At 43.8% G+C, this 25,346-nt stretch overlaps 1 protein-coding gene across 1 annotated transcript in view; it reads left to right on the forward strand.

Moving 5' to 3' along the window:
• LOC111874709 (methyltransferase-like protein 9) overlaps positions 1 to 25,346 on the forward strand; it is a 339,812-nt gene that overhangs the window by 61,951 nt on the left and 252,515 nt on the right. The window contains exon 2 of the mRNA XM_023870434.2: positions 23,867 to 24,057. Within this exon, the coding sequence (XP_023726202.1) occupies positions 23,867 to 24,057 (191 nt within the window). The remainder of the gene's footprint in view (positions 1 to 23,866; positions 24,058 to 25,346) is intronic.

Below are 25,346 nucleotides of genomic sequence, written 5' to 3' on the forward strand. Positions count from 1 at the left end.
ACTTTGTTACTCTTCGACCCTGAAGATGGAGGCAATACCAGACTTCACCACGTACCATAGCTCTCTTCGTAATTGTGCTCCATGACATTTAGAAATTGTGTTTGTGAATTCAAACGAATGTGTTGTGCATTTTCATCAGTTATGTACCTATTCCCACCTGCAGCATTTAGAAAAAGTTGAAGAAAAGTCAAGTCATGAAGACAGAAACAAACAGGTGTATGTAAGACTGTTGAGGCTATGCAGCGGGTGTCTGTGAGGTGCCTATTTATTTTGTTACGGTGCGGTTCACGAATTTGTTTGTCAGTAAGTCCAGGCTTATGAAATCTTCTTTCGGACTCTTCTCTGTTCTTTCGCTTTGAAGTGACACTGCTATCGCATGATCTTGTGACTTTATTTTCACAGAAAGGAAATTTACGTTATTTCAGTAAATTAGTCAAGAACTTTATGAACATTCTATATAGGAGTGAGAATGAAATGCGAGAAGGTAGGCTCAATCACGCTATTCAGAAACAATGCTGACTTGCAAGTTCCATGTCTGTCGTAACAGAGGTAGCCATAGAGCGCCATTGTGTCTCTGTTCGACATTTCAGACGGAACACCCGCGGTTTGGTTTGTTAATGTGCACAGACTTGCGCAATCATATGCCCAGAATTAAACAGCAATGCAGACGTACAGGCCGATAGCTGAAATTTGGACTCCAAGGGGGTCATTTATTTTGCCGTGCGATGGTGACGTTGGGAGGCGCAGAACTGACTTCTTTGTGTCCCCCGATGGAAGGAATTTGGTTTGAAAATATTCTGATGACATTATGCTTAACATTTCTTAAAGCCAAAATAGTATATGCCTATACATTTCCTGTGACAGAATAAACAGCAACAGCCGATTTGTCTTTGTAACGGAGACATGTTTTTCTGTAAGGCAGATAAAAATTAAAATCCTTGCTGTTGAGGACGTCAAATTATCGTCCCGAATATGCAGCTCACCATTGACCATTTGAACTTCCAGGGCCTTTCACAAATGGAAGTAAAACAGCTGTAATGGAGGTAACAGAGTTTCTATATGTATCACTAGGTAGCAGACGCGCATGCGCATGTTCAGATGCTGGTTTCAGTAGTCAAAATGGCGACCGTGCTTGATGAGTATCCTACCGAGGAGCAGCGTTCTGTTCCACGTTTCTTTTTTTGTGGGCTAAAGGACTCAATGCAAACGATATTCATAAGGAAACGTTTCATGTTTACGGTGGGAATTGTTTGTAACGTAAAGCGGTTCACAGCTGACTGGCAAACGTTTCGTTGATGACGAAGTGGTTGAAACGGAGGTCAGTCAATAGACTTCTACGCTGCAGATTTCGACGCACTGTTAAAGCGACGGGACAAGTGTATCCGTGTTGGTGGAGGATATGTAGAGAAATAAATGTTCTTTTTCCAGGTTTGAATATCACTTTCTCTTACGTTTTATATCCATTTGTGACATATTTACTGGCTGTCCGTCATATCTTGGTTCTCTTGATTCCGACGTTTTCAGATTACTGTCGTTGCTTGAAGTTACATCGCCATAGAGCGTTAACCGATATCTGATGTCCTTTTTTGGAGGCGATTGTGAGCACTATTGTCTTCTGGGAAACATTTACCAGACTGCATGGCGTCACATCCAAGAAGACAATAGTTTTTACTTTTTGTCGCACTTGTGTTAAGGCTGTTCTGGCCTTTGGGTGTTTCATTTACGTACCGTGTAAACACCACTGATTTCCAGTACGATCGCCTTTCAGATAGCAGTAGTACAGTAGCGATGTGATAACCGAGGAATAGGTACAGCACAAGAATAGCACAAACTGTTTGGTACGATTTATATTGTCAGCCTTGCAGTACGTATTGTAAATTGACCTGCCTTATTTTCCGGAGACTTCAACGCTGGGATAGCAAATGAACCTCAGATTTCGCCCGTGTTTTCAAATGTTCGATCTGATATCTAGGTTTTTACGGCTACGAATACTGTAATTACGGTATCTCGAATGTGACGCCGTATTGTATCCCAAAATATCGTAATCCTAACTGAAAAGATACAAATTATACAAATTCACTTTGAACCAACCCTTCAACCTGTATAGAATGACAGTGCGATGTCTCATTCACCAGCGAGACCCAGTCGTACTATTTACAGCAGCTGAGTTGCGTACTTCACCAGGTTTAATATTTTTTTTTTCCTTGGCACTGCAGCCCCAGTGGGCCTAGGCCTACCTCCATGAACTTTTCCGTTCACTTCGGGTTTTCTAGATCTTACACATTCGGTAGGACTCCTTGGGCGGGTGATCAGCTCGTCGCAAGGCCTCTACCTGCACACAAACACAGAAAAACGCACATACACAAACTAAACATCCATGCCCTGAGTTGGATTCAAACCCACAATCCCGGTTTCCGAGCGAGCGAAGACAGTACATGCCAGGTTTAATAATCACTGAACAAATAAAATTGCTCCTCCTTAACAAGACTATGGCATAGTTCAGTCAGTTAGACACTGGCTTTTCACCGAGGAGCGTTAGGTTCAAATCCCGGGCGACTACTTACGAGGTTCCTGGCACTGGCGAAAATTTACCCTTTTTACCCCTGCTAATCATCGTTCCACCATTGCTCCATACTCACCTATCACCAACATTTGAAGTGTGCGATAGCCCTTATCAGACAGCACATTATCACAGCCTTGGCATTGCAGTCGGGTGCTTCCAGAACTAGGGAAACATGTTTGAACTCGTTGATATCGACGACAGTAATACCAGCATGGCCGACTTTCATGCTGCTGAGATGAACGTGAGCGTTAACTCCATGCACTAGAATTCTTTTGAAATTGATAGTCGATCATCTGGCCCTAAATCTTTTGGTCTGTTACGGAACAAGATAACCTTTCCCACAAGAGCGCACTCTGCTTCATATTCGGGAGGTCCTAGGTTCGAATTTTTGATCCGAAGACGTGTATTGAGGTTTTCACTGGTTATCCAGTGGTTTCAAGACACGCTCTGTTAGTTCTTTATAACAGGCCACGACCGTTTCCGTCTGCGCACTTCCAAATTATTAATTCCCATTCATACTTTATAAATGATTCAGTTAAGGAGACATCATTCTGTAAACTAAAGACGGAAGTAAACATTTTATCCAAAGAAAGATTTAGAGTGAAGGTACAGTTTTCACTATGCTTAATTAAGTCGTGAACATGTATGGGGAGTGGAAATATAGCTTCATTATCCTTGACTTCTGCACTAGATGGAGGTGAGTGGTCAGCTAGACGCTCCTGCCGCGTTACCCCCTGTACCCCTTGGACAGGAGGCTGGGTTGGCCCCCGAGCCGGTTTTGGACCTTATGGAAAAGAGAAAACCTTACCCCTGCCGGGAATCGATCCCCGGCCGTCCAGCTTATAGGCTGTCGCTGTACCGACTGAATTATCCCGGCTCATCGACAGATCAAAGTTGAAATGGATTATATCGCAAGAAGCGTGTCTAGATCTGAGTTACGTTGAAGATAGTCTCTCGGATAGGAGACGTGAGATATTCTAACCGAGTCATGGTGGGGAAACCTCGTATAAAACGACTACATCGAAAACAGAGAAGATAGGAGGATAATATTAAAATAGATGTTGCATGAACAGATTGCGATAACAGTGCGATAAAAGGATTGAGGTTCTTATGGATGGAACCTGTGGCAGGCTTTAGCGAAAACTGTATTAGAGCTACTGGTTTCATTAGCCGACAGTTAATTGGCTGGTTAGTATGTTTGTTACTTACTTTGTTGATTAGCTAGTCTTTCAATTTGTCTTCTGATTAGTTAGTTTATAGTTAATATGTTATTTGAATAGTCAACCGCTTCATGTGCTTATTTAGTAAATTAGTTAAATGATTAATTGGCTAAATAGTTATTTAATTCAGTGGTTAGTCACTGAAGTTTATTATTGAGTAGGTTGGTTAATTAGTAAGTCAGTTCGTTGTCTAGTTCGTTACGTATCTTCATATTTGTTTGTTCGGTTGGTTACTTACTTAACCAGTTAGTAAGTTAGTTGTTAACTAATTACTGCAGGAAACATCATTAACCGAATTAAACGTGGTCTTTTTTCAGATGTGTTCAGGATAGACATATTTTGTTCTTTTTTGTGTGTGTTAAAATCTTTGTAACTCTGCCAAGAACATTCCACTTTTTTGTTTTGGTTTTCCTTGAACAAAACATAATTTGGATATTTAAAAAAAACGCAGGAGTCGGTGCTACAAGGAGGCATTAATTACTCTCCTTCAGAGGTAGACGATTTTATTTATTTTATTTTTATTTTAAACATCCTTCGCTACGGGAATGCCTTTGATTGACTTAATTAAGCTACTGGAGCCTCTGGAGCACCTCCAAGCACATACAAGAGCCAAGTGTCTGTCTATAGGCCCTACATTCCGCACCGTCAGTTTGCTTACACAAAAGCGTTGCGTTGCTAGAGAAGAAGGACTTATTTCTCTTTTGAAGACGGATTTCTTGATGAAACTGCATTGGATACTGGCTTGATGATGTTTCTACTCAACTGCAGGGCTTTCATTACGTTACAGATAGATTCTTCTCGTTTGCTTTTGTAACGTTTCTTCCTTTATGTTGTTCTACGTCCCCACTTATGAGAGCCTTCATTTTATAATTGCATGGTTGCCATGTTGCTACTTAGCTTGAAGTGTTTCGTCACGTGAGCCGTATTAGGATTGTATCTGGTATGAATTTGTCTTTCGAGATTATGTCACGAAGAACGCTTAACGTTTCGCCAATATTGTAGCTGTTCTCTTCAGGGTTAATACTTCTGCAGTGCTTTGGAAGTTCCTATACATATAACTCTCGCACTGGACAGTGTGAACCCGCACGGACTTCAGCCCTGAAGATGGTAACTGCGGTCTTTGTCTAAACGTTGGGAAGCCTGCAATATTCTGTTCGGCGTATTCCCGAAGTACGTCAAACTCCACCCCCGAAAATCCAAGAACTTCAATTCGTATTTCTTTTATTAGTTTGCAGTGATGTTTCTGCGGTTCATAGTCACAGAAATAAAACTGTGCTGATTTTCTGAGGAGAACGTGCTACCATGTAGTTTAATTCACGCTTACATAATGAAAATGTGAGCCGGGATAGCTCAGTTGGTCTAGCGACTGACTACGGGCTGGACGTCAGAGGGATCGGGGTTCGAGTCCTGGTAGGGGCAAGATTCGTCTCCTCTGCACATCGTTCAGCCCGGTTCTGGGGCCCGCCAAGCCTCCTGTATAATGCATACGGAGGGCTCTTTTCCCCGGAATAAAGCGGCCGGGACGTGAAGCTGACCACTCACCTTCAGCTATTGTCCAGATCAAGAATCTCATTGGATCTCTACATCCACTCCTTCACGCGTCTTCATGGCAAATAAGTAAAGGAAGGTAAAACTATCCCTGTAACAGGCCGTGAAGGCCCATAGGGTTGGGAGACGTCGAGGGTCCCACAGTATCTAGACAATCGGCTCAAAGATAACGGTAAGGTTGTCACCCTTACGCGCCGGCCACCTTTACCCTCAAGAGAATTCCAAGAATATTCCTGGTACTCATTTCTATTAGAGACTGTCGGCCCCAAGGCCATAGTGTGGCCGGGAGGATTAGGTCAATTGAAAAAAATCGAATGACCTCATCGGGACGCGTCTTCATGGCGAATTGAAAAATGCTAAAGGAAAAATGAAACACATTTTCTATGCAATACATCTTTTCTATTAGTCTTATATTTTTAGAGATAATTAAACCAAAGCGATGGAACAGGCCGGAAGTGTTATGGTAAGCTTACGTTCCTGACTAACGGAAGTAGTTTTGTAGCCTGTATGCTTAGTTCTGCCACGTCTCTGATTATGATATTTCTTGCTCTCCTTATGTGTGTTCCTCATGTTTACAGGTTAGAGTCAAACGTACGCAGCTGTTACTTGCTTACCGCCGGTTATGCTCTGCTGTGGGCATAGCACTGTGCGCTGTAGCACGTGGTGCATAGAAATGTGGATGTCTCAGTGTAGATTCCAAAGGGTTATGACGGTGGTGTGTTGCATTCGAGATTACTGGGCTTTCAGACTTGTCAATTCTCTGACATTCCAAAGAACACAGCGTTTCGGAAACCGGATCTGTTTCCGTCTTCAGGTGAGGGGGTAGGAGATACTATGTTGGGTCCGTTAGAAAGTTTCAAATCGCACTGGTAACTATATATACCACTTCCTGTGACGTTAAGTAGCTGTGCAATTTCCCACACAGGGTAGTTTTGTTCCATAGTTAATTAGAATCAACGGCGATTTTTCCATACGTAGTATTAACCGGTTGGTCTCCGTGATGTAGATCCTGTGTTTTCTATGCACGACGAAGTCTTACATAAATACATACATACACACAGACTTATATACGAGGGTTGGAACTTTAATAGTGGCAACCATTTATTTACAACTGATACGAAATAGATGCATGTTTCGAAGTTTTACTGTCCTTCAGTGTAGTCACCAGCATTGTGTACAACCCGTTGCCAGTGATTTGGAAGTCGTAGGATACCTTTAGCAGCGCCTGTTGTGTTGATAGTTCGAATGGAGCGGTTTACTGCCTGAAGAATCTCTGGAACAGTTCTGAAGCGAATGCCACGAAGTGGTTCCTTCATCTTAGGAATCAAGTCGAAGTCACAAGGGCTTAAGTCCGGGGAGTATGGTGGATGGTACAGCACTTCCCAGCCCCATCGATGGAACAAATCAGCGTCGTATCGTAGCCATTTCTGCATTTCCGTCAAATCATGCGGAACCCATCGTGATGCAATTTTTCTCATGCCCAGGCCTTCCTTCAGAATGTGAAGTACATTCGTATGCTCTAATCGTGTCTCTCGGGCCAGCTCACGAACCGTATGCGTCGATCACTCTCCAGTAACGCGGAAAGAGCATACACTTCTTCACTGACACTAGGACACTAGGACGAACTGGCCGACGCATGTCTGCCACATTTTGGCGTCTCTCATTGAAGGCTTTTACCCACCTTTCCACTGTTCTGTAAGGCAGTGCAGATTCCCCGCAAGCCTCTTGAAGACCTTGATGACACTGTTGTGCTGTACAGCCTCTGGCACATTCAGTCTTTATCTATCTCCGTTGTGCCTGTTTCGAAAACATCGTGACAACACTACATTAGACCGCCAGCTAACACGAGGCTCTGTTCTTCTCGTCACTGCGCATGCGCGTGATGTGGGAAGGGAGAGTTCATTTGCTCTGAGGTAAGGTAGGTATGTAACTAACGTGTGGTATAAGCGACATTATTTGGTTCTGTTGCATGGCGTCTCTACAGCAGTGCTGCCACTATTAAAGTTCCAATCCTCGTACATACACACCTATATCGTGTTTCCGCCCGTAAAAATGTAATTTGTCTCGCTACTTCATCTTCTCTTCTGCGTAATAGGAAATCTTGATGTCTGTGTGTGTATGTTATGTCGCTTTCACTCCATAGCAGTTATCACAAATTTACACAGACGGCGGAGTATGTTCGACATTGTGCCATTTGAAAAATAAATATTTAAATTAATTACATTTTGATGGAGGAAGGGGGGAGCGAAACGATGATGCAAAATGATAAAGGAAGGAAAGAAAGGGGTACATGATGATTCGTGGTGGAGTTGTAACCAGTTTGTCCACTAATTTCTAAATGTTATTTAGATGGAGTTCACGCTTCGCATGGTTAGTGGTCTGCACGGAGCATCTGTAGCTCACATGGCACGGAAATTCCCCGTGTACCTGTGCACCTTGCCCTCGCCCTTCTGGGTTGTAGCCCCAACTTTGGGTTCCCGCGCGGCGAGCAGCAGAAAAGAAGGCAGGGAAAGCTGTGATGAAAGAGATAGAAGTGGGGCAAACAGGAAAGACGGACAGAGAAAATAGAAAACGAAATAGAGGGGCAAAGCAAAGAATCGAATCGCAGGCAAGAAAAAAAAAAAGTAATTTCCCTCGCTTATATACGTATAATGAAGATGAGGTAAAGAGAGGATGAGCGGTAACGCTCTAGATATGTATTCGGAAGGTGCTCGGTTGAAGCCTCGGCGGAGATATAGACTGTCTTAAATGTGGGCTTTCGTGGTTTTCCTCATTCCCTCCATATAAACGCTGGGAGAGTAGCGTTAATTAAGCCAATACATATTCGAATCGTTTCCAGTTCCTTGTTCGATGCTGTCATGCGGTGCTGTATAACATGACTTATGGAGCAGTTGAACGAACTGCAAAAAAAGAACAAATGAAAACACAATCAAATAAAGACGGAAAATTTTGAAAATAATTCATAAGAATATAATGCAGAAGTAAAACAGTTAATTCAATTATTACCACAGTTATTGAGTTTGAGGTTCTTACGGAGTTGACTATGAAAGCACCTGTATGAGGGAAGGGATTTGTCGCCGTGTGATCTGGTAGACGTATCGATGCTTCGGAGGCGGTACGTTCCTCTCAAACGTATGTAAACCTGTACCAGACCACACAAGAGTTGTATCCCAGGGGATCCTATTCTTCAAAGTCGTCGCCGTGAGACTCGAGGCCTCTGAAGGCAGGTGAAGATGCTTCTGGTGTTGTTTTTCACTTGTCGCTGTCTACTCTGGCTGTTGCAGTAACAGCTCTTACCGTGCACTGCGGCTACTGCGAGTACAATCCTGGGTTGGTAGCCGCTACCAGGCCCTAACACCTACAAGGAAATGTTTTGATCGCTTTCAGTAGCAGCGTCTCCATAACATGCGTGCGTCTGCAACCCAACAGATTGATGTAGCGGTAACGGTATTGATTTATATTTTTAGGTACTTGGTTCGAATCTCGGACGGAAGACCAACTATCCTAATTGAGGGGTTTCGTGGTTTTACTGAGTTCTTCAGACAGTGCCGAGTTACTGCCTCGATTATGGCACGAACGCTTCCCCTCCAACCCTTTGCAAGACAAACATCATTCTCACAGTTTATGAAACCCTAAGGTCCATTGCCGTCTTCACAAAATCCGGCTATTGGACTTTATCTTGAACCAAATGAATTCATTTCACATCATCTCACCCTGTTACTTGAAGATACATTTTAATATTGTCACATGTAGAGTGTGTGTGATTATATACGGAGTTTCGATTGGTGAATTGATTTATTGACCACATACACACGACTCGTAAGTACAAGTAATTACAGCTATGCCGATGATCTACATACTTTACAGGTCACCAGAGCACCCGATAAGCCTTTTCAAGCCTGATTTTTCTTCATGAGCCATTGCCTTGTAACGGCTTCTAACATTAGAGATTCGTTTTTAACATACACAAGGACAGAATACCAAGGGTTACCCTCTCTATTTACATGGAATGTGCGGAATTCCTACCTGTCTGTCAGAAAATGAGCTCGCCCTTGGCGAGCTGGCGACCTCTACATAATTAGTTTACAGCGCAACACAATCACACCAGTTGAAGAGTAAGTGGCCCGGACAACGTTAATTATTCCACTCTTTCACTCACCACAGATAGTTGAATTCCTGCAGCCAGCGGTGCAAAGTGACCGCCACTGCTCAGCCCGGTGTGAAACAAATGACATCGAATTACAACCACTTTGCTAGCATCTAGACAGTACTTGCTTGATTACATTCGAACTTAATTGCGTCTCAAGGTCTGAGGAATTTAAAAAAGGCGGCATTCCCTGTCTTCTTATATTTGTTTCGTCTTTATTCAGGTTCATATCCATGCTACGTTTCGTTGCATTTGGTAGCCGCACCAAACGCTTCATTCCTTTGAATTTGGTAGCTACCGCCAACGCTTCATTCCTTTGAATTTGGTAGCTACTGCCAACGCTCCATTCCTTTGAATTTGGTAGCTACTGCCAACGCCTCATTCTTTTGAATTTGGTAGCTACTGCCAACGCTTAATTCTGTTGGATTTGGTAGCTACTGCCAACGCTTAATTCTGTTGAATTTGGTAGCTACTGCCAACGCTTCATTCCTTTGAATTTGGTAGCTACCGCCAACGCTTCATTCCTTTGAATTTGGTAGCTACTGCCAACTCTTATGGTAAAATGTTCAGTCCATATAATGAGCTGAAATTTAATCTGTTTAATGATATTTATGCGACTTAATTTTCTCCTCTGACCAGCACACTGGTTCACACGTCCGGTCACCCAGCTCTCCACATGTAATTATGATTTAATATACCCGTATTCCACCCAACATCCTCTCCAGTGAGTACGGCTGGGCACTTTCCTCGGCGGTAAAGCGGCCGGGGCTTAAAACTGACCACTCACCTCCATCTAGTGCCGAGGTCAAGTATACGTGGATCTATACCTCCACTCCCAACCACATCTTCATGACAGGGTACTTAATTAAGAACAGGGATGACTTTAACTTTTTTAATATAGCTTGTGTTGATAGAAGTAGTCGAGATATCTCAGTGGATATAGCGACGGGCTACGGGCTGCACGGCTGTGGTTCGATTCCTAACAGGAGCAAGATTTTTCTCTTCTGCCATAGCGTTCAGACCGGCACTAGGGCCCACCCAGTCTCCTTTCAAATAGATACCGGGAAGGGGGAGGATTTCTCCGGGGGTGTAGCGGCAGAGGCGTGAAGCTGACCACTCTTCTCAATCCAGTACCGAGGAAAAAATGATTGCTGTACCTCAACTCCCCCATATGTCTTTATGGCATAGTCCTTAATGAATTAAACACAAAGACAAGTTACCTTTACCTTTTAGACTGAATTACAGTAAAACAGGATCCATTGTCTTCCCGTCTGCTATCTTAAATTGTTAAGTTTTTAATGCACAAGGTGGTAGATGGAATTGAATGAAGGTTGCCATCTTCTGAATGTCACATCATGTACAGAGTTTTCGGGGAAGCCTGCTTCGTCCATCTTTCTGTAAAAAGTAAAGGTCTCCTGTAAGAGGCCGTGGAGGCCCACAGGGTTGTGAGTTTTTGAGGTTCCCACATTTTCTCTAAACAATCGGCTCATGAATGGCGGCAAGGTTGTCAGCCCTACGCGCCGGCCTCCCTTTACCCCCAAGAATAGTCCTGGTACTCATTTCTGTTAGAGGCTGAGTCGGCCCTAGGGCCATAGTGCGGCTGTAGGGATTAGGTCAATTGAAAAGAATCCAATGACCTCATCGGGACTTGAACCCGTATAGTGCCTCAACCAACTATGCTACCGCGTGACCCCTCCATCTTTTCGGTAGAACCGTTTAATGCTGCCGCTTGTTGCAGGAATTATGAGCTAGCTGGCTGCTTTTCCGGGCTCTCTTCAACCGTGAAAGTGGAAGCAGTACTTTCCCAAATTTAGGTAATCTACCAGACCGAACGGTATCACATCCCATACTGTATTGTTCTTCATAGTCACTGCTGTGAGGACCTCGGTTCTCAGAAATTGTGATGTTTTTCTAATCAATTTTACTCTAGGCAATGGTTTTAAATGACATTGACCAATGATTAAATGGAACGTTAACGTACGATCTCGTCGTTGCGGAGGAACATACCAGACGCATCTTCAGGGTTGAAGAGAAACAAACAGAAGCAGGCGACAAAGATAGCGCAGCTAGAAGCAAGATATTCCTCCGAAACGTCGGTTGAACCTGTTACATCCTGGAAGACAGTGTTCTTAGTCATACCCGTGAGAACCTCAAGTCCAAGAAACTAATACGAGTAATTGTTTTGTGAGCTCCTTTGTGATACCTCCTGCCACACTGGCCTTGGCTTCCATATGGCGCCGTTGCGGATCTGCTCTCACAGGCCAGGCAATCCCTAGAGGCAGAAATGATTTGTTCTCCTGTATCGTTAATATTCATAATATCAAGTTGTTTAACATAATTGTTCTACGTCTGTATTTTACGTCGTACAAACCTTCTGTATAATCCTTTATAGCACAGTGGGCACTATATATACCACCTGTTTTAACGCGAAGTAATTCTCCATATTGTTTATGTCTTTCATGTGATTCGCGCAATAAATAGTGATTATTCCTCTAAACCTCATTTGTTTCCAGTATTCGCACAAACTGATCTTCCGCTATTCCTTTCTGTCTTATCGACTTAAGGGCCCATTTTATATTAGTTGCTGTGCAACTGTTGCGAAATAAGTAGCTATACAACAGTTGTTGCTAGGTAATGGCCGCAGCACGCGCATGCAACAATGGAGGAACTGTTGTAAGAGGTGTTTTCTTTGCGGTCGTTGCTGGACAAATTTAGTTAGTGATGAGACAGTCACCGGCCGGTAAGTACGTGAACACGGAAACTTAGGAAGCTACGGCGTTGGCAGCCGTTACCAGGCGACAACCTGTGAATATACAGCAGACTGAGAAGATTTAATGCGTTCTATACTGAATTGTAGAGTGTGTGAATTAGCGATAGCGCTATAGTTACTCGTAGTTACGATCTGTAAGAATTCAGTAAATTCAATTACCAGTTCAAACCCCGTCCATACTCACTCAAACACGTGACAGTATATACAGAATTAGGCTGAAACGGGGCGTAAACACTAACGATTAGTGTCGAAATCGGAACTGGTGGGGCCTCCACTCTCCCCACAAGCCTTCATGACGTAGCGCTTAATTAATTGGGCCCAACGTTTGCACTGAGTGTGCTGCTTGACTATAATTTTTAAATAATACTGAAAGAAATTTCAGGCCTCAAAAGGTTAATGTGGCCGTAGCCCGAACTCACGGAAGATTAAGCGACGCTCTCTGCTTTGTTATTGCCCAGTTCCTTGAAGAGGAGTTTACGGAGATGTGATTTGTTTTCCAGTGTGTCGTTAGGTTGCTGGCAGGAAGGCTGAAAGCTTTTTTCTTTCTTCCCCCGTTTCTGCCTCCATCCCCATCCCCGTCCAGCACTTCTGTAGTAGCTCTGATGACATTAGAAGCTAATTGCATCAGTTGTTGAATGACTAGAGAAGGTTCTTACGTACTTCACGCTGGAGAACGGCCGCTGGTAATTAGATTGCTGATTCTCAATCCGAACACGAGATTAATGCTAAGGAATCGGGAGAGATGTCAATTAGAAGCATGACTGGGCGCGGTAGAGAGACGGAAACACTTGCTTCCCCACATCCAGAGACTACAAACGCGTCCAGTGCTTTGTTTTACGACAGCACTGTCGATAATGTTTATGCTGTTACTTTATGACTCTCTACAACCTGCTTGTAGTTATTTACCACGAAATTTTTATAACATTTTTCTTGGATCAGAGTCAGTCTTGAGAAACCAGTGGTTGCCCGAATACTCCAGTAGTTCCCTGTCTTTCGCAGAGCCATCTGTTGGTCTGTATACTAAACCACATAAATCCGGCCCACGCTCTATACCGTTTATCTTTAATACACACTTTAATATTATGCCCTCATCTACTCCTAGGTCTTCCAAATGATCTCTTCCATTAAATTTTTCGGAGTAAAGTGTTTTACGAATTTGTTCTACATGCACAGTCCTCCTTGGTCTTGATTTTACAACCATATTAGTACTATGTACGCCCATAACAGTGGCCGCACGGTTTGAGACATGAGGCCCGCTCGAACACTGGGTTCTTGGGTTCGAATCCTACTCGAAGCATATATGTCTGTGTGCTTTTATTCCTTGTTCTTGCTATCCTTAGTGTAGGTAGCAGCCTTTAGAGCAGTGGTTCTCAACCTTTGTGAGACCGCAACCAGGTAAATTCTTTCTTTAAAAGACGAAGGCCCAATCGCAGGTCCTGGTACCGGGCCCCGGACCTACGGTTGAGAAACACTGCTTTAGACTAGCTGAACCCCGTCCAAGGAGTCCTACCGAGTGTGTATAAGATTAAGAAGAGGCCACGGCCCCAAAATGGCTGTAGAGCCATTGATGAATGAATTTGTATTATGCGGTTCTGGGGCCCACCCAGCCTCATATACACCGGGTGCCGGGGCCTCTTTCACAAGTAGTATAGCGGCCGCGGCGTGAAGCTGTCCACTTAACTCCATCTCTTGCCGAGGTCAAGAATACGTGGATCTAAACACCCATCCCCCATACGTTTTCATGGCGTAGTGCTTAATTATTTAAGCATAGGGGCAACTACAATATTAGTATTATGTGAAGCTTCTCATTATTCAGTCTTCTGTCTGCTTGCACTTTTCCCTTGGTCCAGAAATCTGAGCAGTGTGTTCCCCCACATAATTAATGCATCACTAAAAACTCATTCTTCCTACGGAGTCATGGCCACCGATACGGGGGAGGGGTAAGATCAACAATAAAAAAGGAAGGAAATATACCAACTATTATTACCAGGAACTTATTTTTAATATACTTCCTCCCTCAGCACTGTACGACAGTCGGTCACAGTGAAGTGTTTCCTATGAGGTACGTACTGAGTCTTTATATTATTTATGTGCTCCGTATGGTTCTGACAGTAAACAGCCACTCTGTCCTTAAACAGCATTAACCAGTTGGGCTTTGTTATGGAGATGTAATGTGTTTCATATGAGGTACGAACTGAATTCTTGTATATTATTTTGACTATCTTCATGCTTGAATGGCTTACAATTCTGCAAGAACTGGGTGTCAAGAAGTTGGCAAGGCTAACACCCTTATCTCTCAATTTGCAGACATGTGGTTTTATGAAGTTAGTTACTTATGTGAGATACTAAGGCTTATTAGCGTAATAACAAACAGTTCTGTAAGTTCCATCTCGTAACGTGATGTCATCAGATTATGTTACTTCGCTTCTTCCATTTGTGCCTCACTTAATTGCATCAATTGGAGCTTTTTAGACCTCTGCGTCGTTTTCCCATTCCAGTGGCCATTCTGCTGCTCATGTTCTCTACGCTTAAATTACAGATACGAGTCTTAGAAAAGAGCTCCACAATTGCCACTTTCCTAGTATAATTAGACTAGTTTTTTGTATATCCACCGTCCGTTCTTGTTACTTTAATTAACGTTTCGTTATATTGGCAAGCTTCAATAGGTCTTGGAACCAAATGTTGGACTGCTTGCTTGCAATAGGCCTTACAATTGTGAAAATTATTTACCGTACTTTTGTTTGCTTTCCTCTATGATGAAAGACACTTCCTGGGCGTGGCTCTCAGGTGAATCCCTCGCTTTGATTGCGTTATTATTAACTATCCAATTAAAATGTATTTCGTAATTTAGGTTCCTCCAATGATAGACTCTCGGTGATTTTTAACGTCGCTGTATTTTTTAAATACAGTGTTTATAATTTCATTCCTTAGTTTTTTGTTCATAATTCTGTTGGGATATAAGACCTTGTTTTGCTTCTCTAATAAATATATCTTGTTCGTTTTTTCTTTTAATGCATTACTGTGATACTTTAAAGCATGAGTGGCTTTATTTCTCATTTATGAGATTTGGTTCTACGTTGTTGCTTGAATACCACTTGGACTATGCGCGTCTGTCTGCTACGCCGTCAAGATTTGTATTACATAGCAACAACGATAGGATCATTGGTGAATTATTAATTGGAATGGATTTGGAAGGAAGCGATTGTTGCCTATTCGAGGTATTATTCTCTAAGAGAAATGAATACCAGAAATCTTCCTAGGGGGGAAAAGGGCGGCCGGCCAGCCGGCGCATAAGGCGGACAACCCCACCGCCATCTGTGAGCCGATTTTCTTAAAAAAAAAAAAAAGTTGGAGCCTCCAGGTCTAATAGCCCTATATGCATCCGCGGCCTGTTCCAGGGCTAGCTTTACGATTTCTTAATCCCAGAATTTGCATTGAGGTGCTGAGGATGGACACGGTAGCCCGTGTCTCGGCCAAGATTCGAATCGAGCACCTCCTGAAGAGCATTACCACTACACCAATCTGCTCAGTTTGAGGATTGTCTTTAGATGTCAGTAGTGTTGATAGTCCCATTTGCCTCTCCGTTTGGAACCTGAAATTAAAGTAAATAATATTGTGACATGACGCGTGAAAACAAGAACAGTTTATTGCTAGGCAACGGCTCGGTGAACAGGTTCCCGCAGAAACGAACACTCTTGCAACAACTGAAGAGCGATGTTTTCTATGTGGTCCGCGCCACGATCGTTGCTGCCCAACAGCGCGGTAGACACGCCTCAGCATTAGAGAGGATGTGTCTTCTGCGTGGTCCTTGAAAAGTGGTTATAAAGAAGAGTTCACGTAAGAATAGTTGAGTTCTGGAGTTCCAAGTGAGCAGTTAGTCGAGAGTTCGTCTCTGCAAGGGAGGCTGAGAACGTGGCGCTGTCAGTTCATTTGGGAGTTCACTTGAGGCAGTTCAGTGGACGAGTTCAGTTGAGCGAAGTGGCGTGGAGTAGCTGAGGGGAGCTCGTGAATTGAAAGTTGACAGTTCAGTTGAAAGTCAGGCTGTTAAAAGTAGAATGGTGAAGGATGACCGCCAACCTGGGAGTTAGTCAGAGAACTGAAGTTCAGTCGTTGTGAACTGTTGCTGTTAGAAGCTTGTAGCAGAGAGGCACGGGGATATTTCAAGAACCCAGAATAAGGGTAACGTCCGCCGTTGGAAGCCGTTACCAGGCAACGGGTAGTGGAGACTGTAATCGACTATGGATACTAGTCTGTGTGCAAGTGATCAATAAATCGAGTCACAAATCTAAACCGCCCCTATAGTCGCAACCCTAACGCGTGACAATATATAGAACTGAGTTTTTACCTTACAGAAAATTCCCTGTGTCTCCGCAACAAAGATCAGCAAGTTCATACTACGTAAGGAAATGTGGAGGCGGAGCACCTCTGTGCTTCAGAGAGTTGAAATGGAGTCTCTTGTTTCCTGAGATGTAGGTTAGGCTCATCTGATATGCTCTCTCCTCGTCGCTTCGCGACATGATCCGTTGTTCAAGACAGGGCCGACTGCTCATTTCTTAGCGTCTGCGCAATAAGGCTGGGTAATCTGTATCCTTTCGTTACGTGCCTTTAGGGGTTTTCACACGTCCGAATACTCTGTCCATAATCAAGTTAATAGCAGAGCGTTTCGGCCCTGATTCATGAAGACATGAGTTAATCAAGCTACAGGTTATCAAGTGCGCAGTTTTCGGAAATTTCAGACATTAAACTGTAGTTATCTGTGCAAAATGTTGAAATAAAGAAGCGTGTTTAAGAACTGAATATATTTACTTTCTACAACCTGAAGAACTCGTTCATTGCCCGGGGCCAGTAGCACGCTGTACGGTAGCTGAAACTTCGAATAACATACATACAAATGAAGAAAGCAAAATGTGATGAAACTGAGGCTGTCACAGTTGTGAAGGCATCTGCCTTCTGAAATGCGACTCCGTGTATTCCGACATATATTTGTCGTCAGTTCGCAGGAATTTACTGCCTCCATCTTCAGGGTCAAGCAATCCAATGAGGCAGCTAGCGAGAAGGGAGTATCGATATCAGAAGTTGGACGTGAGACTTTCCGACTGCTTTTCTTACCAGTTTCTTTCTTCCTTGGCTAATTCTTTGACCGTTAAGACATAATACGTTCATTCGAAACGTCGGTTCAGTTTTCCGACCTGCGCGACGTTACAACACTTCAGGGAAATTAACGTTTACTAATTTAATTAAGAAAAAGGATTGGGAAGATTCAAATCGCACCCAAAAACTTTACAGAAACACTCGCACATCGCTTTAGTAGCCGTGGCTGCGGTACTATCACGTGATAAATGACGATAGACGAGGTTTCCATTGGTAATCGGATTCACTGGGCTCTTACACTCGTAGCATCAAACAATTATGGCAGTCTCACTGAGTTACACACTCCAAAGATTACTGTAAACACAGCACAAATAGTCTTCTCAGTCTTCACTAGCCGTTGCTTGGTAGCGGCTTCCAACGGTAGACGTTCCCCTCTTTCTGGGTTCCCGAAATGTCCCTGACCTCAACTACCAGCTTCTCGCTCCTCACAACTGCAACTCTGACAAAATCAACGTTAGTTACTCTACAACTGGAGATCTACCGCCATTCAGTTCCTCTTGGCGTCAAGCCTTTTGAGACTCACGACGAAAGATTCTTTTCAACTGAACCCTTGCTTTAATAGTCCTGACGAGAAGATTGGTTTGTCTCTTATGAATACACTTGGCCTTTCATCAGTTGTACATTTCACACATATAACATGTTATTGAAAATTCTTTTGCACTACACACAAGTCCTCTACCAGTACAGGCTTTGCAGATCAGATCATGCCTATCCTAAGTATCTTATGCTACAACGCCAACTTATTCACTTGAACGGTCGTAAGCTTGACCACCGCCCCGGCACTGACCGCAAAGAAAACATCTTCATTAATCGCGTGTTCTCTCGTTGCGCACAAATAAACGTTTCCACAGGTTTGTTTTGTGCGTTTTCCGTGGGCAAAAGGACTCAATTCAAAGGATATTCACAAAGAATGTTTCCTGATTACGGTGGGAAGTGTTTGTCGCGTAAAGCTGTTTACACCTGGGTGGCAGACGTTCCGCTGATGACGAGGAGGTTGAAACGGAGGTGCAGAAGTTGCTGAGACAGCAGGCAAGAGACTTCTATTCTGCGGGTTTCGACGCACTGGTAAAGCGATGAGACAAGTGTATCGATGTTGGTGGAGGATATGTCGAGAAATAAATTTTCTTTTCAGGTTCTAATATAATATGCTTTACGATTCATATCAATTTATGACCTATTTACTGACTCTCCCTCGTAAGTACCGAAAAGAGATTACTTCTTAATGTTATCCTCCTATCCACGCCTCTCTCTTTCTCCAGATGTTTCTCCCCTGCGTCCTGTGCGAATTGCTGGAGTTTCCAGACTCCTCAATTTATAATAAAATCATATAGTCCGGCGGAAAATCACGAACGTTCGGAGATTACACTGCCCTCATCTTCAAGGTCGAAGAGTAAACCAAGCAAGTGAGCAGAGCTTACGGTAGAACCTGCTGTCTCAGCTGTCAGGGTAGTCCATGAACATGAAGGCACGTGTCTACCAAATCACACGGTATCACATGCCAGAAGATAGTAATCACCCTTGTGAGAACCTCAGATTAGACATATTTCATCATTGTCTGGTTCAAACATTTTCTTTGATATTGCCTATTCAGACATTTGCAATTTATGTAAAAGCTATCCGTGTAACAGGCCATGAAGGCCGATGGGTGGTGAGACGTCGAGGCTCCCACATTTTCTTGACAATCAGCTCACAGATGGCGGTGAGGGTTCAGCATTACGCGTCAGGCGGCCGCCCTTTACCCTCAGGAAGATTCCTTTTACTCGTTTCTGTTAAGAGTCGACCCCAGTGCCATAGTGCGGCTGGAAGGATTAGGTCAATTGAAAAATCTAATGGCCTCATCGGGATTCAAACCCACAACTTTCCGGCTTGTAGCATAGTGTCTCAACGATCTAAACTACTGCGTGCCCCTGCAATTTATGATCCTCGCTTAACGTAAGAGGCCGTATTTTATACCCATATGAAGAACAGGAAAATATTGTTTTGTGGGGCTGTGCTCTGATTTTGAAGTTTGGAAAATTTGATAACAATCTTCGACGTTAGTAATAGGAGCCGGCTCTTGAATCTATTCTTCTCCTGGTTCTCTCACGAACTTCGTTTCTGTCTATTAGTGTTAGACCTGTTGCCATACACTTAAATGCTGAAGTTGTGTGTGTAGCTACGTGTGTTGGGACTTTCTTGTATTATTAGCTGAAACAAGTTGCTGCTTCGTGTAGGACCCCCAGTTGCAATCCTGCACGATGCTCCTGAATTCACTTGATGCTGTATTCTGCAGTAACACGAAAACCGTAAGACTAATAGAAAATGTGGATTGGGAATAAAATATGTTTTATTTTTCTCTCCAACATTCTTTCGAAAATTCTTCACTCCGATAAATATTTATCGAGGAGCTCGTATAGCTCAGTCGGTAAAGCGACTGGCTACTGCATGGACGGCCAAGTAGGTCGGAATTCGAATCCCGGTAGGGGCAAGATTTGTCTTTTCTCCACGTCGTCCGGACCAGTTCGAGGATCCATCGAGCCTCCTATCCAGTGGGTACCGGGGGTAAAGAGGCCTCGACGTGAAGCTAATCACTCACCTCCATCTACTACCGAGGTCAAGAATGTGTGGATCTATATATCCATTCCCCCATACGTTTTCATGGCGTAGTGCTTAATTAGTTAAGGACAGGGATAACTTTAGTTTTTCCATTTAAATATTTACCTATGGACGCCCGGGATGCCACCCAGAACGCGTTTACGTCCGCATTCCCGTTAGTACTACACGCGATTTTAACCAAAGATTTTGGATGTGCCTGCGAATTTTAGTGTAACTGCCCAGTACTGAATTTCATTAAACTCTGTTCAGCATTTCTAGAGATGCTGTGTGTGGACAGACGGACTTGCGAACGAAACAGGCGCGTTTTTTGTAATCCTTCGTTGTGGACGCGCTAAAGGCAGTGTGAAAAGAGCTTCCGCTTGCATTAGCATGTTGTTTAATTTCTTCTGGGATGTGATATCGTGTAGTCTGGTGGATTTTGGAGGAGCGCTCCGTCCTCCCCCCCCTCCATCTTCAGGGCAAAATTGTAAGAACTGAAACTTTCTGAGACTCGTCTCGTGTGATCACACTGGCCTGCATTTTGTATGTTTACCATTTGGTTAACTGACGTTTTAGAAGCGAGGTTCATATCACGATGGTTGGCTTATCGAGTCTCTTCAGTAGTGTGCTCTGTTGTTTCGCAGACCACGCAATGCAAATATTGTGGAGCTTAGATCCCTGCTTCTGCTGCTTAAACTAATTCACGCTTTTCATTAAGGCATCAGTCACAGTCACGGGTGGAAATTGCTTTGCAGGTTTAAAGCCACTCTTCAGTGCGTTGACGTTCCGCTAATGGTTTAATTACGTCGGGGTCGGACGGTGCTGCTGCAGTTCGCATGGCTGTTGACAGAGAACTAATTCTGGAGCGGCCACACGCAAGAAGAATGCAATTTTATGTCTTATTTTCTGTTTTTAAGAGATATAAGACGTCATTCTCCCTTACTTGGAATTGGGCCCACCGTGAACCATTCTTGCTCCTCGTGAATGATTACGATTTGCCTTCACACGAGCTTAATTTCTGGAGACTGTTGTCATGTTGATGTGCACATAACATTACACTAAAGCGACAAATATATATTATGACGCATATGCCCGTTGCTAGGCAACGGGTCGCTGAACATATTTTCGAATTTACGCTCAACAGAAGACGGTGTTTTGTGTGGAGTCCGTGCCGAGTAATTATAAGAGGATACTCTAAGCAGTACGAGGGAGTACAACGGAGTAGTGGAGTTCAGTTCAGCTTGAAGAGAGAATAGTTCCCGTAGAGTGACCTGTCATAAGAAGATGACAATGTGTCAGACAGTCATTTGTGAACTTGGTAACAAGTTGTATAAAAGTTCAACGAATTCGATCATCAAATCCAAAACCCGTTTTGTTACTCATGCAAACTCAGGATACATGACAATTAGAAGAGCTTAATTGAATAAGAGGGTTTGTTGAAATTGTTTCCATTCGGATTTGGCTTACAACTGTGTAGAATTAATGTCAGCATAAATGGCCTCTTCGTTACATACATACACACACACACACACACACACACACACATACATATATATATACGAGGGAGAGTCGGTAAATTGGTCACAAATTGATGTAAAACATAAAACACGTGATATTTCTCGAGAAGAAAAGCCTTTATCACGGTGTAGACAACGGGCAGGGTGCAACATATCAGCTCCTGCACCCACTGGACGCTGATCTAGTCAGCCTCCCCCCCCCACCCTTGACTGCAGGGCTGACTAGAGAAACACAGTAATGTAAACAGCTGTCTTGGGCAGCGGCCGGTCCTTGAGGGGCAAGTTGCTTGGCTGGTCAAGAAGTTCAGCATTTTTTATGCTACTCAGAGCTTCACTACTGTACCGTAAGATTTCGCCATTGAAACCTATCCTGAATCAGACTTCAGCCCAAGTTATATCCTGATTCCTTAAGATTCACCTATCATCTGCTCTATGTCCTCATAGTGGTTCCTTCCTTGCAGGTTTCCCGATCAACACTGCGCATATTGTGACGTATAGAGACATTGCTAAAGAGTGACTCTGTAAACAGCGGCCGTTGCTAGGCAGCGACTCTCGAAGAACAAAAAAAATAATGGTGTTTTCTGCGCGGCCCGCAGAGCAACAGTTGAACGACAGGGGAACTGTTTTCTGTGCGATCCATGCCGAAATGTTATAAGCAAGACAATCGGAGCATTGAGTTAGTTGTTTCCCTCGGTCCTAGAGCAAATGCTGAGTTTGTACCCAAATTCCACGTTTCACTGCATGCCTCACATGCAGCCCTCCCATTGGTAATATCAAAGTTTCGCCCTAATATAGCCCTCCCAACGTTAGCTAAAATTTTTACTACAGTGCACCTCTTCCAGCGTTATAAAAATATGTAATATATAAGAAAATCCGATTATATGCTCCACCTATACCAGAAGGACAAGCGGGCACTGCCTGGGAACCTTCAAATCGGAGATATGGTTTCTTGCCCCCCCCCCCCAATATAGTGTCTCTCACTACCACCCCCACTTCTTCTTTGTTGAGTTAGTTGTGGAACAGTCGCTAGCCAGTAAGAACGTGAGGACAGAAGCAGAGACATTGTTGAGACCCGTCACCAGGCAACGACCGGTGAGGAGAAAGCAGACTGAGAAGACTTAGTACGTGCTGTAGTGAACTATAGAGTGTACGTATAGTTACTCGTAGTTATAATGTGTAAGTGTTCAATAAATTCATTTACCAATCCGTATATAGTCACTCATACACGTGACAGTATTGTCAAATGTATTAGTGACTGTAGACGGGATTCGGATTGGTGAGTAGATTTATTGACCACTTACAGGTCGTTAACTGCAAACTATAACAGTATTGCTGATTTCCACACTTTACAAATCACTCCACATTAAATCTCTTCTTTCTGCTTTCACTAGTCTACTTTGTCACCGCTCTCCACAGTGGCTTCTCCTCTGCAACATTTTCACTAGTCGCTTCCTGGTAAGGAATCTTCAGCTTCCGTTGCCGCTGGTTAACACTCTCAACTCCTCCACTGAACCGCTTCAACTGCACTGCACTGCACTCACTCGCTGAACGGAGCCAGAGTCAGAGTCAGAGTTACTTTACGACTGGCGGTTTACCGCCAATCAGTTCGTCTTTGCGACATGTCCCTTGAGACTCACGACCAGTAATTGTTTCAACTAAACACTTGCGGTCATAGTCTTTATGTAACTCTCTCTCAAACGAGAGGATGGGTCTGTCGTTTACAATTGTTGCTGGTCCTCGCCAGCGCAGTCATTCCCAGGTCCGAGTTCCGCGGGACTCATGATCACATTTTACTATGTCAGATTCGAGACTCTCCAAACCTGGAGGGCCAGGTAACCGCATTTATATCCTCCAGGAACCGGGTGGCCCCATTATACCCCCAGGCACTGGGTTCTCTTTTCGTTGCCTCCTACGACGTGTATGGTTACGGTAGATGCATTCAAACCTACCTCTACACGGGCTTGCGTTGAACGGAACTCGGTCAGTCGAGTCATATAGCCTCGGAGCGGATCCACAGAGAACGCCGCCTGTAACACCTATTGTCGCGTGACGTCACCGCTGACGCATATGCTGCGGGCACTACTTAGCAACGGCTGTACATGTCACGTATCGTGACACCTCTATTGCTGCGGTCGGGTATTACCTAGCAACGGCTGTTTCTCTGCCTCAGTAGTTCTTGCTTTTAGCAAATACGCCACAGTGGGGAATATTTCAGTGCTCTGTGCGAACTAACTGCAGAGCTATGAATGTTAGAACAAGCGGCACACACATAGTTCCCACCGCGCTTCCACAAGTCACTATCGGAAGCAGTATGTGGTGATATGAAATGTTTACTAATATTCAAGAGCTACACGTATTCACTCATTTCTGTTACAGTGGTACCATTGTGACACCAACCGTCTTCAGGAGTCTGTCCGAGAGCGATTCCTGTGCCTGGGAATAGACAAAGAAACGGAATTGTTTCTGGACCAATCCTGCCACAAATCCGACTGGATCTTCACGCAGCTGTGGCACTCCATTGCAAAGGCGTTTCTCGGTTGGTTCATGACTCAGACATCCATTAATGGGTGAGTTGATAATATCGTCGTTTTGTCCAGCATCTAGAATTAATCTCGTTGAAATTTTAACATGAAATTGTTACGGTTATCAGCGTCGTTATTGGATTCGGTCCATGAAAACTGCTGATAAATTTCTATGCCAGTGCAACATTTTTTCCCCCATATAAAAACGGACTTCATCAAAAGTAGAGTATACAAATTTTGTGATGTAGTGTAAATGCTATTTTCTACGCTTACCCATGCATCTTATACTCGTATAATGACCTTTCAGGAGGTCATTGAGGGACACTTTGTAATCACGATTTTACTGAATATACACGCTATGGACTCGGCATGTTCTTGAAAGACTATAGACGGGGTTTGGATTAGTACTTTGATTTATTGAACACTTACAGATCGTAACTACAAATAACTACGGCGCTGTCGCTAATTCACACGCACTACAATTCACTACAGCACGCACGAAGTCTTCTCAGTCTGTTTTATCGTCACCAGTCGTTGTCAGGTAACGTTTTCCAACGCCGTAGCTTCCTCAACTTCCGTGTTCACGCCTTTACTGCCCGGCGACTATCTCACAAGTAACTAAACTCTAAACCTGTCCTGCTTATTACACCTTGACAGGGACCGCATAGAAAACACCGCTTACAAATTTATATTGTTGCGCCACGCAGCTGTCGCACGGACCGCGTAGAGAACACCGCCTATCAGTCCATTGGTGCATGTTAGGAATCCGTTGCCTAGCAACTGGCGATGTTTACAGAGTCATTACTTCGCAACGGGTCTACATGCTCTAGTATTCACTGAGTGATGCTGCTATCTACAGTCACACCGACGCTGTGATCAAATTTGGCCGCTGCAATACCGGTTGAGCATACCGTCCAGCTCCGTTAATTGCTCTCATCTTCTGCATGTGCCTGTGTGCGTGGATAGCGAGGCCTATCTTTTATATATTCTGGAACTACGTCGAAAAGGTATCCGGTTTATCAGTTGTCCCTTGTGGTAGTATAGTTGGTTGAGGCACTATGCTACAAAACAGAAGGTCGCGGGATCGAATCCCCATGAGGTGGATTTTTTCAGTTTACCTAATCCTACCAGCCGCACTGTGACCCTGGGGTCGACACAGCCTCTAACAGAAGTGAGTACCCAAGAATATTCCTGAGAGTAAAGGGCGACCGGCGCGTAAGACTGACAACCTCACCGCCATCTGTGAGCTGACTGTCTAGATAATGTGGGAACCTCGACGTCTCACAACCCTATGGGCCTTCACGGCCTGGTACAGGGATACATTTACTTTTTTT

This window comes from Cryptotermes secundus, unplaced genomic scaffold, assembly GCF_002891405.2.
Source record: "Cryptotermes secundus unplaced genomic scaffold, Csec_1.0 scaffold313, whole genome shotgun sequence".
Lineage (NCBI taxonomy): Eukaryota > Metazoa > Arthropoda > Insecta > Blattodea > Kalotermitidae > Cryptotermes > Cryptotermes secundus.